Source organism: Chrysochloris asiatica, unplaced genomic scaffold (genome assembly GCF_000296735.1).
Source record: "Chrysochloris asiatica unplaced genomic scaffold, ChrAsi1.0 scaffold00020, whole genome shotgun sequence".
Classification (NCBI taxonomy): Eukaryota; Metazoa; Chordata; class Mammalia; order Afrosoricida; family Chrysochloridae; genus Chrysochloris; species Chrysochloris asiatica.
Window position 1 is genome coordinate 15,427,377 of NW_006408538.1, and position 18,267 is coordinate 15,445,643.

At 47.4% G+C, this 18,267-nt stretch overlaps 1 protein-coding gene across 1 annotated transcript in view; it reads left to right on the plus strand.

The window, feature by feature from the left end:
- SLC29A3 (solute carrier family 29 (equilibrative nucleoside transporter), member 3) overlaps positions 1-9,152 on the plus strand; it is a 28,329-nt gene extending 19,177 nt beyond the window's left edge. Inside the window, exons 4-5 of the mRNA XM_006835862.1 lie at positions 4,619-4,781; positions 8,498-9,152. Of these exons, the coding sequence (XP_006835925.1) occupies positions 4,619-4,781; positions 8,498-9,152 (818 nt within the window). The remainder of the gene's footprint in view (positions 1-4,618; positions 4,782-8,497) is intronic.
- The last annotated feature ends 9,115 nt before the right edge of the window (positions 9,153-18,267 follow it).

Below are 18,267 nucleotides of genomic sequence, written 5' to 3' on the forward strand. Positions count from 1 at the left end.
CATCATCTCTGCCTCCATCTCTGGCATCACTGCTTCTCTGGGTAGGGTCCCGCTCTCCACTCTTCTCCCTTGATGGTCCCAGGGACCTCCGCTCCTAAACTGAAAAGTTAGTCATTCAAGTAAACATCTTTTTACTGTTCTTTGCTTCCATCTGATGTCGGCCATGATATCCCTCATTCCATGTCCTCTTCTGAATCTGGCTTGAATTTCTGACAGCTCCTAGTCAATGTACTGCTGCAGCTGTTTTTGAGTTATCTTCAGCAAAATTTTTCTTACATGTAATATTAATGATATTGTTAGATGATTTCCATATTCCATTGGGTCACCTTTCTTTGGATGGGCACAATATGGATGTCCTCCAGTCGGCTGACTAGGTAGCTGTCTTCTAAATTTCTTGACAGATGAGTAAGCATCACTAGTGCGGTATCAATTTGTTGAAAGATTTCAATTTGTGTCTGTCAATTCCTGGAGCCCAGTGTCATCAGTGTTGCTTGGACTTCTTCCTTCAGCACCATCTGTCCTTGATTATATGGTACCTCTTGTAATGATACAACATCTACCAATTATTTTTGTGACTGTGACATATTTTGTGACATACAGTGACTGTGCATTGTATGACGTTCTTGATGTCATCCTACAACTCTTCTGGTCTTCGGTCTTTAGTGTCTAATGCATCAAATCTGTTCTTCAGGTGATCTCTAAATTCAGGTGGGATATGTTCAAGGTCATATTTTAGCTCTGCTGGACTTGTTTTAATTTTCTTCAGACTCAGCCTGAACTCCCATATGAACAATTGATGGTCTGTTCTACAGTCTGCCCCAGCCTTGTTTTGGCTGAATATATGGAGGTTTTCTACCGTCTCTTTCCACATATGTAGTCAATTTGATTTCTGTGTATTCCACTCGTGAGGTCCATGTGTATAGTCCTCTTTAATGTTGTTTAAAAAAGGTACTTTCAATGAACAAGTCATTGGTCTTGAAAAATTCTATCATGTGATCTCCAGCATTATTTCTATCACTAAGGCCATCTTTTCCAACTACTGATCCTTCCTCTTTGTTTCTAACCTTTGCATTCCATTTGCAGTAATTATCAGTACGTCTTGATTATATGTTTGTTCCATTTCAGACTGAAGAAGTTGGTAGAATGCCTCAATTTTAGCATCACTGGCTTTAGTGGTTGGTGCATAAATTTGAAGAGTAGTTTTGCTAACTGGTCTTCCTTGTAGACGTATGAATATTATCCTATCATAGACAGTGTTGTACTTAAAGATAGATCTTACAATGTTCTTTTTGATGATGAATGTGATGCCATTCATCTACAATTTGGCATTCCTGGCATAGTAAACCATATGGTTATTAGATTTTAAATGGCTAATACCAGTCCATTTCAGCTTACTTACTAATACTTAGAATATCGATGTTTATGTGTTCCATTTAACTTTTGACAACTTCTAATTTTCCTAGATTCATACTTTGTACATTCCATGTTCCAATTATTAATGGATGTACAGCTGTTTCTCTTCATCAAAATGAAGGTCCCATCAAAAATGAAGGTCCCAAAAGCTTTACTCCATTCATGTCATCACAGTCAACTCTACTTTGAGGAGGCAGTTTTTCCCCAGTCATATTTTGAATCATCTGTCACCTCTGGTGTCAGAGAGTGGTTCATAACCTCTCAACCCCCTCTATCTGCTGTTGTTGTTTAGTGCCATCGAGTCAGTTCCAACTCATAGTGACCTTTCTAGGGTTTCCAAGGAGTGGCTGGTGAATTTGAACTGCCAACTTTGCAGTTCAAACCAAACTCGAAGTCCTACAGCACCACACCAGGACTCCTGTAGTCTTCTAGAGGATATATTTTTGAAAATCTGATTCCAGCCTTGCTATCTCTCAAGGCGCCAATGACAAATCATACCACTTATGTTAGGAAGTGGCACTTCAGACTCATCCAGTTACCTGAGTGTCTTCTAGAAGGCAGGGACCAGTTGCTGTCAAGTCAACCCCAACACCTGGTGACACCGTGTGGGTCAGAGTAGAACTGTGCTCCAATAATTTTTCAGAAGCAAATTGTTAGGCCTTTAGAAGCACCTCTGGGTACGCCTCAAACCTCCAACCTTTTTGATTAACAGTCAAGAGAGTTAAGCACTTGGACCACCTAGGCACTGTCCAAATTTTTCAGAAAATCCATTTTTAAAAGGTGGGGAAAGTTAGTACTTATGCATCAATCTTACCCTTGATCCTAAGCCTCATTACTGTGTGAGGTTCCCACTCCTCCAGGGTCCAAAGGGTCGTGATCATCCAGAGGCCCCAGGTGCCACCTCACCAAGCCAACCCCAGTTCCTTTTTCTGTCCAGAGCAGCCCATCTGTGAGTTCTGTGTGTGTTGGCATCTGAAAGAACAATTAATTTGTTTTGTACTAGAGTTTTTTTAAGCCCCTCATTTACATATATTTGCATAACTGATGAGATAAGAGTAGGGGAGTCATGAAGGATGAGCTCCCTGGAGGCCTGGCTTGTTGTTGATGATAATATTGTAAATTCTGTACAAGTTGGGAAGGGAGAAGGGAGAATCAATAGGCAGCGATGTTAAGATAGTGTTCCTTGGGGCAGCCGGGGAATGTCTTAATGAGTTTAACCCTAGTTCTTACAAAACGCCTAGGTGGGGATTACAGCTTCTCAGAAGTGGGCACCCTTTTGGCAAAGGGTTTACACAGTTGTTGCTGCTTTGATGTGGGAAGGACAGAAATTAGGTCCCAAAGACCTATTTGGGAATCAGAGGATTTGTATAGCATTTCTCCATGCCAGTGACTGCTCTGAGCGCTTGACATATCATAACCCTTATAATGTCCCTAAGAGCCCTAGGAGGTGGGGATTATCAGCAGCCCTACTTCACAGATGAGGAAAGAGATCCAGAGGTGTTGAGTGACTTGCCCAAGGTCACTCAGCTAGAAGTGGTAGAGCTGGGATTAGACACAGATGCTCTGTGTTCTTACTCATGGTGCCAATTTGTGTATCTTTGCCCTGCCTCTCTGGTCACCTTCTGTTGGGACAATTGAGAGAACGGATGATGCATCTGGGCTGTGAGCTGTTTCCTGCCCAGCCATAGAGCTATTGGCTGATGGTAGTTGAGGCAATGATAGGGTTTGGACCACCTGCCCACTTCTGCTCCAGGTAACAATGGGCAGAGGTACCCACTGTTTGTGCTCATACATGGACCAGTGTGCTATTTTCACCTCAGCTGTGTGCGGCCAGCCTTCTTACTTCCCTGCGGATTGATCTCCTGGTCTCTCCAGTGGCTAACACACCCATGCAGCCAGCCACTCCAGCATCTTCACTAGACACTCACCATATTGATAATAATCGTCCCGCCGCAGATTCGGTGCTTTCCCATGCCCAGCTCACTGTGCTCACATGTGATGGACAGCACTAGTTTGGGCTCTGCTTTCCAGGAGTTTTGTGATCTGCCCACACTTAGGAAGGACTCCACACGCCGGTGCTACACTTAGGCTTTCTGGCTGTTAGCCAGGAAGGCTCAAGAAGGAAAAAACGTAAGGCGTTTGGGGCCTCCCCAAAGTTGCTGTGTGGTTGTGACAAGGAAGGGAGCTAGCACTGGTTGAAAGCATATGTGCCGGGTCTTTTCCTAACATCGGCTCATTCAGTCCTCAGAGCAGTTATACAAGGCAGGTGCCATCACCCCATTTTACAGATGAGTAAACTGTAACTCACACAAGTCATGTTAGCCCACAGGGTCACATAGCTAGCGAAAGGCAGAGTCACATGTCAGACATACATCCTTTTGGGTCTTGGACTCGTGATCCACTAGGGTTGCCACCTCTGTAGGGAACAATGAAAGAATGTCACATGACATGACGTCTGTCAAAAACCTTGGCAAGAGGGGACACCCATGTGATAGGGCAGTTGCATGCATATGTGAGCATGAGTGTCAGTGTATGTGTAAGTGTATGTGAGTGTGTGTTGTGTGTGTGTACGTGTGCCTGTGTGTGTGCCTCAGCTGCCTTGGGGTGTGAGGCAAGTTCGGTAAGCTCATGGGTGAGAAACCTAGTGGCTTATGTAGCCACTGAGAGCTCCCCAGGAGAATCTATGTTAGAAAATTCTCTGTCAGTTCTCCTGGTGAGTGGGTTGGGCCAAGAACAGAGAAGAGGAAGCTCAGGGCTCTCTGAGATTTCTGGCCCCTGAGTTCACATTTAGACCCCACCAGGAAGACAGTAAAGAGACATGAAGGGTCAAGGGTTGGAGATGAAACCAGAAACCAGATGAGGGACGGGAACTCCTACAGTCTATTTGCTACCTCTTAACAGCACATGACTCAGCCATAATGCACTGGCGAGAAGCTTCAGACCCAGGGCTGGGGGCCTCGAATAATGATCCACTCTAAATCCAGAGGCTCACAGGTATGGGAGCCCTCTGTGTTTGCCAGGTTTTCAGGAGCTGAGAGAAAACATGACCATTTTCTCGGCAGGGAGAATTTTTCTTACACTTTTGTTAAGTCCAAACATCTCTAGAGGACTGAAGCCTGTGACACCAGGAAGATGGACCCGTAACCATACATCCTCTGACCACACACCCACTGACCACCTCCGTGGTGTCCTCTGGTCTCTGCAGGGGGAGCCATGGGCGGGACCATCAGTGCTGTGGCCTCACTGGTAGACCTGGCAGTGTCCCGCGACGTGACAGATAGTGCCCTGGCCTTCTTCCTGACTGCGGACGTCTTCCTCGCACTCTGCATCGTGCTCTACCTGCTGCTGCCCAGGTTGGCGTACGCCAGGTGAGGCTCCTTCTGAAGTAGTTGTGTGTTTACATTCTTAGATCATCTAATTAGAGCATTGCCTGCCACCCCCACCACAGGGTGAGAGCTGTGTAGGCAGAAACCTGTGTGAGTTTTGTCCACTGCTATGCCCCTGGTGCCTCGGGCTGTGGTCTGGTCACTGAATATGAGACATCAGCTCCCTCTGTACCCTAGGTGCTAGGGCAGGAAGGCAGGTGGTAGGAGGGGGACTTGAAGAATACTGATGAGTGGTGGTTCTTATTCCTTGAACACGTCTCCTGTTCCAGGCACATGTCCTGTCTCATTGAACCTGCACACAGCTCTGTTCCCCTCAGGGTACAGTACTGCCGCTGCTACTAGTCTACCACCCGCCTGTCAGCTTAGCAGACCATGCCAGCTTGCATGTTGCTCTGCTGCTGGAAGCAATGCCACCAATAATACCATGCCTGTCACCCATGGTAGACAGGTTTCAGTGGAGTGTCCAGACTGAGAGAGACTAGGAAGAAAGGTCTGGCAATCTATTTCTGGAAGCCAATGAAAACCTTCTGGGGCACAACAAAACATTGTCGGAGTCACTTGCTCTGGACACAGTGCAGGGGCGGAGGGGACCCTTGATGAGCTGGGTCAGCATTGCAGGAATGGACTCGAAGAAGCTGGTATGGTGAGGTGCTGTTTCAGTCTGGTGTATGCCGAAAACAACAACAGCATTATTATTATTCTCATCCACAAACAAGTCAACTTGGGTTCAGAGAGATCAGAGAATTTGCCTGAGTTAACAGCTAAGAGGAGCAGAGTCAGGATCCGAACCCAGATTCCAATCTGTGCTTTTTAACCACTGCTCGATGGGGCTTCCTCTCCAACCTGCGGCAGCTCTTCTCTTGCCTGAATCTCTGTCTTGCTTTCTCTTTGTCAAGTTCCTGATTTTTCTTCCAAGTTGACTATTGTTCTTGGAAAAAAAAGAAACACTAACTTTTTCTCACATTTTATTCTTTTCTATGTAGCTTCATATTCATTATCTTATTTGATCCTAAAAGCAAACCTGAGATTTAGGAAAGGCAAGAGTTATTATCCCCATTCTACAGGAGGGGAAACTAAGACAAAAAGGCAGCCAGGTGACCTGTGGTCACATGATGTGTGAGCTGGCAGAGTTGGGATAGTTCTAGCCCTTGCTCCTCCCTGTCTACCAGGACCATACTGTGTGCCTTCACTGAGCCATACCTGGTAGTTGCCCTTGGGCCAACTCCAGTTCATGGCAACCTGTATACATGAGAATGGAATGTTACCAGTACCAGTCCTGCAGACTGGTCATGACTGTGGTATATCGATCCATCTCACTGATGGCTTCTCTCATTTTTGATGACCCTCTACTTGGCCAAACGTGATGTCCTTTTCTAGCAATTCGTTTTTTTCTGATGAGGTTTCCAAAGTCTCACACTTCTTGTACAAAGGAACATTCTGGTTGTATTTTCCATTTCAGAGTATTTGGGTAGGTCCATATCCATATCATCTGAGAAGCTGGACTGTATGAAGAACTAGGCATCAGGATTAGAGGAAGACTCATTAATACTTTGTGATATGCAGATGACACAACCTTGCTTGCTGAAAGCAAAGACGACTTGAAACACTTACTGATGAAGATCAAAGACTACAGCCTTCAGTGTGGATTATTCCTCAATATAAAGAAAGCAGAAATTCTCATAACTGGAACATCGAGAGAAAGGGAGGAAAGATTGAAGTTGTCAAGGGTTTCATTTTACTGGAATTCACCATCAACACCCATGGAAGCAGCAGTCAAGAAATCAACATTGGCCAAATCTGCTGCAAAGTCACTTTGAGGGAGTAGGTGTGCCTAACCCAAGCTATGGCATATTTAGTTGCCTCATTTGCGTTCAAAGCTGGACAGTGAATAAGGAAGACTGAAGAAGAGTTGATGCCTTTGAATTAAGGTGTTAGCAAAGGATACTGAATATACCACAGATTGTAAGAAGAACCAACAAATGCTACTTAGAAGTCAGGATGGTGAGACTTGCCTGACGTACTTTGGACATGAGAAGGACCTCATGCTGGATAAAAAAGAGGAAGCCCCTCAAGGAGATAGATTGGAACTGTGGCTGAAACAGTGAGCTCAAGCGCAGTAACAGTGTGAGGGTGTTGCAGGACTGGGCATTGTTTCTTCCTGTTGTGCACAAGTCAGAACTGTCTTAACAGAGCACAGTGGTGACGAATTGTGAACCACAAGGTCAGCAGTTCGAAACTACCAGCTGTTCCGCAGGAGAAAGATGAAGCTTTCTGTTCCCGTAAAGAATGACAGCCTCGGAAACCCTGTAGAGGGTCGCTATGGGTCGGAACCGACTCCACGGAACACAGCCATCACCACTAATAGCACTAAACAGCATTTCCAATGGGAAGGCCAACCATCACCGTTTGTTTATCTGGGATTGAAGAGGTTCCCAGGACAAGGGACAGTGCTCAGACTGGAACAGTCTCAGGCACACTGGAACCACTGGTCACCTAGTCTCCAGTGTAGCTTGGGCAGGCCTAAGTCCTCTCCAGCCAAGCATGTGAGCCAGTTGGCACCCATGGCTGGGCCATCCTGTTCAAGTTTCTGTTTCCTTGCTGAACAAAACTCTGGTCAACACATCTGGGCTGATCGAAATTCATTTGAGGATGGAGCTTTTAGCAAGTCCTGTGCTCTTAGAGCTGCTCAGAACAGATGTATTTAAAAGGAAAGCCACAGGCACTGCCTCTAGGAGGGCTCAGCTGGACCGCCCCATCCTGACCAGAAAGTCCTGAGCCTCATGCAACACTACTACTGGCCATCAGATGCTACCATTCCTTAGCACAGGGTAGAGACTGGTAAGGGTGAGATGAAGCAGGCAGATTTGGAAAAACTTAAGAGGAATAACTTCCAACAGAGGAAGTTGGTGGGGAGCTTTCTCCAAACAGCTCTAAGTCAAGGACTTGGTACTGAGTAGAGGGGAAGTGAGAATGTTCCACTCCATAGACAGTAGTTGTGAAATTCTGCACACACCAAGAAGTGCCCAGCTCAGCATCACGTGGAAATGTAATGCCCTCAAGAGTCTGCCTCCTGACTTGCCCGTTGTCTGTAGGCTTTTAGGATGAGAAAACTGGCGGTCACCTCCAGGTAACCCCATGTCTAACTTCAAGGCTCAAAGCTCCACTTTAGAGAGGAAGAAACTGGGCCTAGCCCAAGGTCAAGCAGGGAGGCAGAACCTACCCATCACTCCAGCACACCACGCCCTTCTGTTTGACCTGTCAATACAGTCAGCCTTGTCGTTGTAAAGTGCCATCGAGTCGGTTCCGACCCATAGCGACCCTGTAAAGGATTTCCGAGGAGCAGTTGGTGAGCTTGAACACCGCCTTGCAGTTCAAACAGCTTTGCATTCTGGCCCATTAACCTACAGCGCCATACCAGGACTCCACAGTCAGCCTTATACCTCCTGATTTTCAAGGCACTTGAGGCCCAGAAGGGACAAGTGACTTAGGCAAGGTCACACAACACAGCAGAAAGTTACAGGCTTTTGCACTCATCAGAGTAGTAGAGATCAAAATGATTGATAATATTCAGTACTGAGGGTACAGGGGAAAGGCACTTGTATAGGTTATTCTTTCAAGAAATATGTTTTGAGGGGAAATCCCAAGTGAGCCTGCTTTATGGTTGCCCTCTGACCACGTGTGTTTTCTCCTCCCTGCAGGTTCTACATGAGGCCTGCTTGGCCAGCCCACGTGGTTTCTGGTGAAGTGGGGCAGCTCCAGGACTCTTCCAGTGCCTCTTTGTTGGCCCCCAGATCCAATAACTCCCACACGCCACCCCTCTGTCCCATCCTGAAGATGACCATTGGCCTAGGCTTCAGCATCATTTATCTCTTCTTCATCACCAGCCTCATCTTCCCCGCCATGTGCACCAACATCGAGTCCTTCAACAAGGGCTCCGGCTCACTGTGGACCACCAAGTTCTTTGTCCCCCTCACCAGCTTCCTCCTGTACAACTTTGCTGACCTGTGTGGCCGGCAGATCACAGCCTGGATCCAGATCCCAGGACCCAAAAGTCGGCTGCTCCCAGGGCTCGTGCTTCTCCGAACCTGCTTCATCCCACTCTTCATATTCTGCAACTACCAGCCCCGCACACACCTAAAGAAGGTACTCTTCATGTCCGACGTCTACCCCATAGTCTTCACCTCTTTGCTGGGAATCAGCAATGGTTACCTCAGCACCCTGGCCCTCATCTACGGGCCGAAGATTGTGTCGAGGGAGCTGGCTGAGGCCACAGGGGTAGTGATGTCCTTTTATGTGAATTTGGGTTTGCTACTTGGCTCAGCATGCTCTGCCCTGCTGGTTCACCTCATCTAGTAGGGTGGCTAGGATGTCAGGGCCGCGTGGCCCTTTGGAGCCTCTGTAAGGTGTTAAGGACGTGCTGGGAGGGCTTGGGTGGCGTGGAAAGGACTGAAGTTTTGCTGGGTGCAGAGAGCAGAGCCCACCCAGGCCTCATCTCTTCCCACGGAATGAATGAACCAATAATGATCTGAATGAACAACTGTCTGATGGCATTCCAGGCACTTTAACAGAACACCCTGAGACATCTGAATTGGACCAGTGAAGACTTCGTTACATGGTTACCAAGTGGGGTATCACTTTTGTAGCGGATTCTTAGCATTCCACCTGTCTTTGTAGCTCAAATGTGTTACCAGGGTCTAGCTGCTGAGTTGCTAGTGCCAAAACCCAACCCAGCCTTGCTCCTTCCATCTGATAGCAAGAGGTGCGAGAATTCAGTCCCTATCCTGGGGGTGGGGGTTCTCCTAGAATGGAGGCCCCTCTGGAATGGCCAGCAGACCCCCACATGCTGAGGGTGGGAAACCATCCATCAGCCAGACTGGAAAAGCCGAAACAGGCCTACCAGGAATCCTTCATTCCATAAACGTGGCTTCTAGGGGGCTTTCCTGTTCCGGGAATAGTGCAGTATACAGGGTCTGGGAGGGGATTTTTTAATGTTAGCGTTTATAACATGTCAAGGCCATTGGTTCAAGGGCCTAATAAATTCTTGGTTATTTTATAAAAGCCTTGTTGGGGTCAGTATTCATCAGGAAACGGAAGCATACTTCAATTGAGGGAAACTAAGGTACATCATAGGAGTCCTGGTGTGGCGCTGTGGGTTAATGCGTCAGACCGCAAAGCCGTTTGAACTGCAAGGTTGGAGGTTCAAGCTCACCAGCTGCTCCTCGGAAACCCTATACAGGGTCGCTGTGGGTCAGGACCGACTCAACAGCACTTAACAACAACAACAAGGTACATAGTCCAGAACTAGCAATACTGAAGAACAGAGGCCTGAATGGATGAAGAAAGCATTCTAGAAGCTGGAGAAGTTACTTCAGTCTGGAGTAAGGGGGACATCCAGACTGCAGGGACCCTCAGGTGGGAGCTGAGGGAATGCAATCCTTCCCCTCTTCCAGTCTGCTCTCCTCTGAGTCCCATGTAAATGGAATCAGGCAAGGAACAATCAGGTAGAGAGTGGGCCTAGAAAGGCAGGGGAAGGGTGTCCAATCCAAGGTGCCATCCAGAGTGGAGCCAATGGGGCCTTCAATGTCATAAAGCTATTTTTATCCAACTCAATAGAACTCTGAAGCTGGTCAGCCATATTAGATGTGGTTTTGCCCTGGTAGTCGTATGTCTTGATATGGTTGCTTCAAAGGAAGGTACCTGGTGGCACAGTGGTTAAGCATTAACCAAAAGGTCAACAGTTCAAACCCATCAGCCCCTCCACAGGAGAAAGATGACGCAGTCTACTTGTGTAAAGATTTGCAACCTTGGAAACCCTATGGAGCAGTTCTACTCTTTCTGGAGGGTGCTATGAATCGGAACCCAAAAGATGTTATTGGGTTGGGTTGGGTTTTGCTTCAAAGGATACCCCCAGGATTCTGTTGCCTCACCAGGGAGACACATTTGTAATGCCTGGCATGAACTCTTATTTATGTATTGTGAGGTTCCTTGGGGGGCAGGCTGTCTTGGGATCAGAGAGAGAAACGAAGTCCGTGAGAAGTGGAGAGACCAGCGGAGCCCCTCTCCACCGTGCTTGCTCGGTCGGGTCCTAACGCAGGCAGCGGTAATCCACTCAGCGGGTGGCAGTTTATCTTCCCTGCCGTCTTCAGTCTACAACACAGCCCCTCTTTGACCAGAGAATTGGACACCCTTGAGAGGTTTTCTGGAACGTGATACCTTATTAAAATAAGATTCTCCCCTCCCCTTGCTGTAGCCTGAAATCTCCCTGGACTGTTTTTCATCCAGACTTTAATACTGTGCATGATGTGGTCGGCCACTCATCTCAGCCTCCAGTGTCTTAAAAATGGGCAATGTCTGTCCGTTTCTCAGAAAAATAGGGGCATCTGTGTGAGATGGGGACAGTCCTGAAGTTAACTCAAAGGGAGTGAATGGTCCTGAAGCTAACTCAGACTCCAGCCAGCTGAGCCCTCGGTCCTGCCTGGAGGTCCAGCTGCACTGTGCTGGGACTAGTCCTTGCCCTTGCCTGGAACTTAGAGGGAGCTCTGGGCCACAGCTTGGGGTGGAGAAGTCATCAAGACTGAGGTCTGAATTCTGATCCTGCCACCTTCTAGCTGTGTCACTGTGGCTAAGTCTTCCTGGGACCCTCTTTTCTCATCTCTAAAAAAGGAAACCTCCTAGGGTGTTGTAAGGGTTAAAGAATTTGTACATATGAAATGTACAATATCTCAGGACAGTTTTTACTACTGCCTAACTATGACAGAACCAACTCCACGGCACATAACCACCACCACCAGACAGTTAGGAGCTTGGTGTGGCGCTATAGGATCAGCACTGGACTGTTCAACCACAAGGTTGGCAGTTCAAGCCCTCCAGCTGCTCCTCAGAAACCCTATACAGGGTCGCTATGAATTGGAACAGAGTTGACCACACTTAACACAAAAACAACAGAGTTTGTGGCCATGACAAATGCCTTCCTGTGGTAGGTCATGCCCCACACTCTGTGCTTGGTACGGAACCCCTGGCCCATCTCTCAGGCCCTGTACACCTGTGCTATCTCTTCCAGTTCTGATCCCTGTTGTTTGATGCTCAAGCCCACAGCTTGGACCTGTCTGCCAGTCTGGGGCAGGGGACACTGGGCAGAAAGTTGGAAACCCATGATACTAGACCAAGCACATTTGGACCTTTGGCCAATAAGCCACTTTACTCTTTTCCTCAAAGCCTCAGCTAGAGAAATGGACACCCCACACCTATCCTGCCTCCATCATGAGCACCTGTCCAAGTACATGGCTGCCTTTTGGAAAACAGTCATGTTGCAAAATGTCTGGGAGCGTGTGCCCTGGAGCCAGCCTGGCCAGGTTTAAATCCCAGCTCACTAATTCCTAGTGGTGTGATCATGGGTAAGGTTAACCTCAGCCCCAGTGTTCTTTAAGGGTGGCAATAGGACTGACCTCACGTGGGCTGAGTGTGTACAATACATGATAGCTTGGCTCCACATAGGAAGCATTTAGAATTAAATCTGGTACTTAAGTGCTAATTGCCTTCCTTTCCCTGAGCCTGGACCACACGCTCTGCGTCCAGCTGCTCCCCTGCTCAGCCCGCTGCATACTCCTCAAAACCACGTGTCTCCCAAGTGCTGTTCAGTGTTCCAGCCAACATTATCTGCTTGGAGATAGAGCTTCCCCAGGAAGGTGGCTTACTCTAATTTTTAAAAATTTTAAAGGGGGTGGTGGTGGGAATAAGAGGGAGGGAGTGAGAAAAAGAGAAAGGAAAGAAGAGAGAGAAAGAAAAAGACAAGAGAGATGAGGTGGGCTGGAGGTCAGAGATGGAGGTGTTTCCTGTTCCCTTCCTCCCATGCCCTTGGACATACATAGGTGGGTGGGTGCCATGGGACTGCAAGGCTATAAATTAAGTGTCTTATATAAGGAATCCTATAATGATTGCATGTGGCCACTGGGTCTGTCTTTAACATTCAGATGCTTTCCTTTCTCCATCATGTACTTGCCTTTGATGAGGACAACTGGAAAGGCAGTTCTTACCAGTGTGCCTCCATTTCCTTACCTGTAAAACGGGGCTAACATAGTGCCAACCTCCTGGGGTAAATGTATGAATCCATGAAAAACTACATGCTTGTGCCTGGTATGGGATAAGTTCTTCATATATGTGAAATTATTTCTCCTCCTCATTGCCTTGTGGAGTTGGCAGGTCAGAGGTTACCCTGACCATTTTTTCAGATGAGGAAGAACTATGAAGACTGTAAGTCAGTTGCTGAGCCTCAGGGTGAGAACAGAGGTTCCCTCAGCTCTCTGCTAAGATTATTGCATACAAGAAGCCTGCTGCTGGGGAAGGACTCCCACTAGAAAAACTGGGGAACAACCACATCTGCTAATAACTCAGTTCTGAGGGCCAATCACAGCATGCAGGATGCAGACATGAACCAGAGAGCCACCCGGCTGAAGGGTCTGACCTGAGCATCTTCCTGGGGTCACTCTGTCTAATCTGGCATCTGCAGCCTGGGTTTTATAGGGGTTGCTGCTGCTTGTTAAGCACTAGGGGACAGATACGCACTAAGCATGCTGGTGCAGAATCTTACCAAGTCCATCCCGGCACACTGTGGGGGGGGGGTGCAGGACTAGCCCCATTGTATAGATGCCAAAATGAAGGTTCAGAGGCTAAGTGGCAGAGCTGAGCTCAAACCCAAGTCTGTCTGACTCCAGGACTCTAGCTCCACAGCGGCTGCCCTCATCAGAATTACTTGCAGCATTTGGTGAACGCAGATGGCTGGGCCCACCCGCAGAGTCTGGCGCCACAGTTCTGGGATGGGCCACGAGAATCTGCACTTCTAACAAGTCTCAGGTGGTATGGATCCTGCTGATAGGGGAACCCATTCTGAGAACCGCTGTGCTGGACCACCAGCGAGAGATGAGGGGTAGTTAGGCACCCACCTGCTCATGGGAGAGAGAGGCCCTCCTCTACTCCTATTCAGTTGAGGGCTCAGGACAGAAAATCATTAAATAACCAAGTGCAGCTGGGACTCTCTCTCAACCATCTCTAAAAATGAGCTCAGGCTCAGGGCAGAGTCTTTGCAAGCTAAGTGCCCACCCACCTTCTCCACTAACCCCCAAGGTTGGACCCACTGGCTTCATTCCTCAGTGGCACCTTTCCCACCAGCTCCCTTCAGCCAAAGCCCAACACCATAAATAGACTGGAAGGAGGAGGGAGAAGGGTAGGCGTGAGAAAGGGTGAGATCCCTTCCTCCCCACCCCCAGGGGCAAGTTGGAAGGAGTGGAGGTCTCACCTCCTCCCAGATGTTCCTCTAGCTGAGAGCAGCAGGGTGGGGGTGTGGGACCACCTCTTGCCAGGGGTGGGGTCACACCTTGTACCTGTTCTCTGGAGCTCATTAGTTGCTGAGGTGGTGTTAACTGTTTTTCATTTTGCTGAGTCGTTGCTGAGACTCAACAAAGGGAAATGAGCCATTACCAAACAGCAAACCCTTTTGAAACAAAAACTGAACCGACTGCATTTTCTAATAACATTGTGCGAGTTAAGAAGGCAGAAGTCTGACTTTGCTTGACCCAACGTTGTCTTTCAGAAGAGAGCTGTCTCGGGCTTGCCTTCTGCTCACAAAGTTCTGGTACACAGTCCATTCCGCTGCAGGGCAGCTGGTCTCACAGTGTCTGAAGAGGCTGCACTGTAGACAGGATTTCATCAGATCCCTTCATTCATCTCCTGCCCTCTGCCCCACCAACATACTCCAGAGCAAATGCTAGACATGAGACATGAGCACTGAATCAGACTCCAACTATAAAAAAAGAACTGCTGGCACTGAACAGGGTGGCATTGGATGCTTCTGGACAAGGTGCTGCAGCTGCTGTTGCTATTAAGTGACATCAGGTGGGTTCCAGTTCATAGCGATTTGGTATAGGGTTTCCGAAGACTTTTAAAAATCATTGCAGGAGCAGAAAGCTTTATCTTTCTCCCGCTGAGCAAAGCATTGTTGTTGTTGTTGTTAAGTGCCATAGAGTCAGTTCTGACCCATAGCGACCCTGTACAGGATTTCCAAGGAGCGGCTGGTGAGCTTAAACTGCCGACCTTGCAGCTCAAACCATCTTTGCAGTCCAGTGTATTAACCCACAGCGTCACACCAGGACTCTGGAAAGGCATTAGACAGCACAAAGTTTCAGCACATGGAAGCGCTTCACCAATTCTTTTTCTTTTCTTTTTTTTAACTCTCAATTCCCACAGAAGAAACTTTAGGTCTAGTTTTTAAACACTTTAACACCTGCTAAAACTTGCTACTCTCTCTTTTTAACAAAAAGGTCATACTCCAGTTCAAGGTCTTGCTCAGTAGGATTGTATGGTACAGTGAGTTACATCCTATGGCTCTTTGTAAGTCCCACCAAATGACTTTGTCCTGATGGATCTGGGTTAGAGAAGGTGGGGGAAGATGCTGATAGGACTACATGACTTGGTTGTGTCAGGGCTAGTTGTGATGGTAAAATCTTAGGATTCTAATAAGGCGATTGGTCGATTTTGCCATGCTGCTGGGTTTTAAATCAGCCACCTCAGAAGCAGGAAGGATGATCTCACTACCAAGGAGAAAGAAGAGTCAGGAGTGGTGTGCATTCTTTGGGCCCCAAGATCTCTGCATGCTTGAACCTCCTGGACCCAGGAGATAAAGCTCTATGACATTAGAGGGATAGCAGAGCAGCAGCAGCAGCAGCAGAACTAAGACCCAGAGCAGGAGATAGAGCAGTGGGGGTCCTGAGTGAGACAACTGAGTGCCTGTGAACCCCAGTCTTGTTGTGGAATGGGGTGCCTCCAGGCACTATCTGGGAGGGGAGAGGAAGGGAAAGGTAGGTTTGCTGACCCACACAATTAAAGTTAAGAGCTAAAGCTTATAGCTGAGTGGAGTACTCTTTGGGCATTTATCAGTAGTCTTAAAAGAGCCTTGTAACATAGCTGGGGTAAGTCAGAGGCCGGGCCAAGGGGCCAGAGCGATGCCTGCCTTTCGTCAGGCTGATAAGAGACTGTTCTAAATGGAAGTGTGCCTTGCATGTTTCTGACCCTGAATTATATAACCTGTCTATATCTCTAATAAACCCCATAATCCTGAGTAGAGTCTGTGAGTTCTATGTGGCCACTACAATGAATTTGTGAACCCAACAGAGAAGCAGAGAGGGCTCTGGGACCGGCACTTGATGTCAGGATTGGTAAAAAGGATTGAAGGGTGGAGGTTTATCTGACTTCCATCGGCCTTGGACTGATGTGGAGTTTCAATCTCCTTCCCCCTGGTAAACTCACATGAGGGAAGAGGTCAGATAGGCTGCCCCATGCCCTGCTTGTTTAAATGCTTTTATAGGTTGTGAACTATATATATAAATATATATATATATATATATAGTTTGTTTTTGTTTTATGGTTTCTTACCTTCTACCAGAGAGTCTTGGTGTGGTGCTGTGGATAAAGCACTGGAGATCAAGATCAGTTTAAGCCACAAGGTCGGCAGTTCAAACTCACCAGGTCGCTCATTGGAAACCCTATACAGGGTCACTATGAGTCAGAAGCAACTCGAAGGCACTTAACAACAACCATTTTCTACTTATGAACAATGATATTGGTTTCTCAATTAGGTAATGATCTAAAGTTTACTTAATTTAAAGAAGAGGAAATTAAATTAAAAAAACATACAAGTGGCACTTGGGCATGGCAAGTATCATGTAATTGTATCATTTTATTGGCATGGAAACAAGACCCAGGCAGGAGGCTCTATACCCTACAATGGACAAGTGTCTTTGATACATAGGAAGAATACAGATAACTTACTGTCTGCCCTGAAAACCAGTCTTCAGCTTGGAGGTTATTTGGATAAGATCCTTTTTTAACTTCAGACTTCCCATTATCTCCTTTTGGGATTGGTGTTTCATTTTTATTTTGGCTAAGAAAACTTGGAACCTGTCCAAGGAACCCTGGCTGAACAGTGGTTAAGCACTTGGTTGCTAACTGAAAGATCGGTGGAACTCAGGGTGGGAGAGACATAGCAGTCTGCTTTTTATAAATATTACAGCCTTGGAAACCCTCTGTCCCCTTCAAACTCAGAGCAGAAACTTGGCCATTTTTCAGAGACAATGAGCTTCAGAACCGGTTGAGGGGGGAGAAAGGACTAAATAGAAAGTGGTTGAAATGCAAGTAGGAAATAGAAGGCAGGAACATTTTTAAAGTCTGCAGGTGGAAGCAGGAGCTGCAGGTGGGTGGCCCCAGGTATCCTGTGAAAGGTCTAGGGTGCTGCTCAGCTGTCTTCCAGTACTAGGCTCCAGGTTCCCCAAAGGCATCCAATGCATAGGACGGTGACCCGTGGCTTCAGCCTGCCGCCCCCCATCCCCCACCCCACCGGCGGGAAGGAGATCTACAGCCCTGTGAGACCTTCTGCTGCACACCGGAGGCTAAGTCCAGCTTCCGGGAGGTTCTGGGGCAGCTGCTTCCTGGCCGACCCACCCCCACGTGGCGGGTAGTCATTACCCAGCAATGGGCAGGCAGGAGTCCCAGTGAGGGGGTGGGGCCAGGAAGGGAGGGAGACCAGGTGTGGAGGTAGGAGGCAGCACTCTCGTTTTTTCCTGTCCCCATTTCCCGCACTCCATTCCGTACTTGAAGGAAAGGGAAGGTCATCAAGGAAGCCATGAAACGCACGAACCAATCATTGGAATAATGACGTTGTTGTGTACCTGTTGACTGGATTTTGACTCTTAGCAATCTTACAGGGTAGAATCTACCTCTGCCATAGGGTTTCCTGGACTCCCCATGTGGCATTGTAGGATCAACACTGGAGTGCAAACCATAAGGTCAGTAGTTCAAACCCACCAACTGCTCCTCGGAAACTCTATACAGGGTCTCTATGAGTCGGAACCGGCTGGACTGGACTTAACAACAGCAGGCTTTACTGGATAAGATGGCCAGGTTTCTCCTTCAGAGCCACTGAGTTCCAACAACTAGCAAACTGAGTTGCTGGTTGTATTACCCTCTCCATTATGTAAAGGAGTAAACCAAGGTTGACACAGATTAAACATCTTCCCAGACGAACTCAGTGAGGGAGACACAGAGCTGGAATTTGAACCCAGGTGGTCTGTGTTTTTACTGAGTCAAGCAGTGAGCCCGTCTTCCAATTTCCCAAAAGTAAGTCTGCACTCTCACTAGGTCCTGCAGGGGTCTATCCAGGTTTTCTGAGACTTGAAGCTTATACAATTTGGAGTACCCTCTTGAAGAATAAAAAATTGCATACAATTAGGTACCCAAAATATTCCTTATTTAGAACGGAAAAAGAAATCACCATAAAATACTTTTGAAAACTTTACAAAATATATCATGGCCATATGAACATGTACATGGGAACACCGGATGGTTTAAAATTAGGAAAAGTGTGCAACAAGGTTGTATTCTTTCACCATACTTATTCAACCTGTATGCTGAGCAAATAATC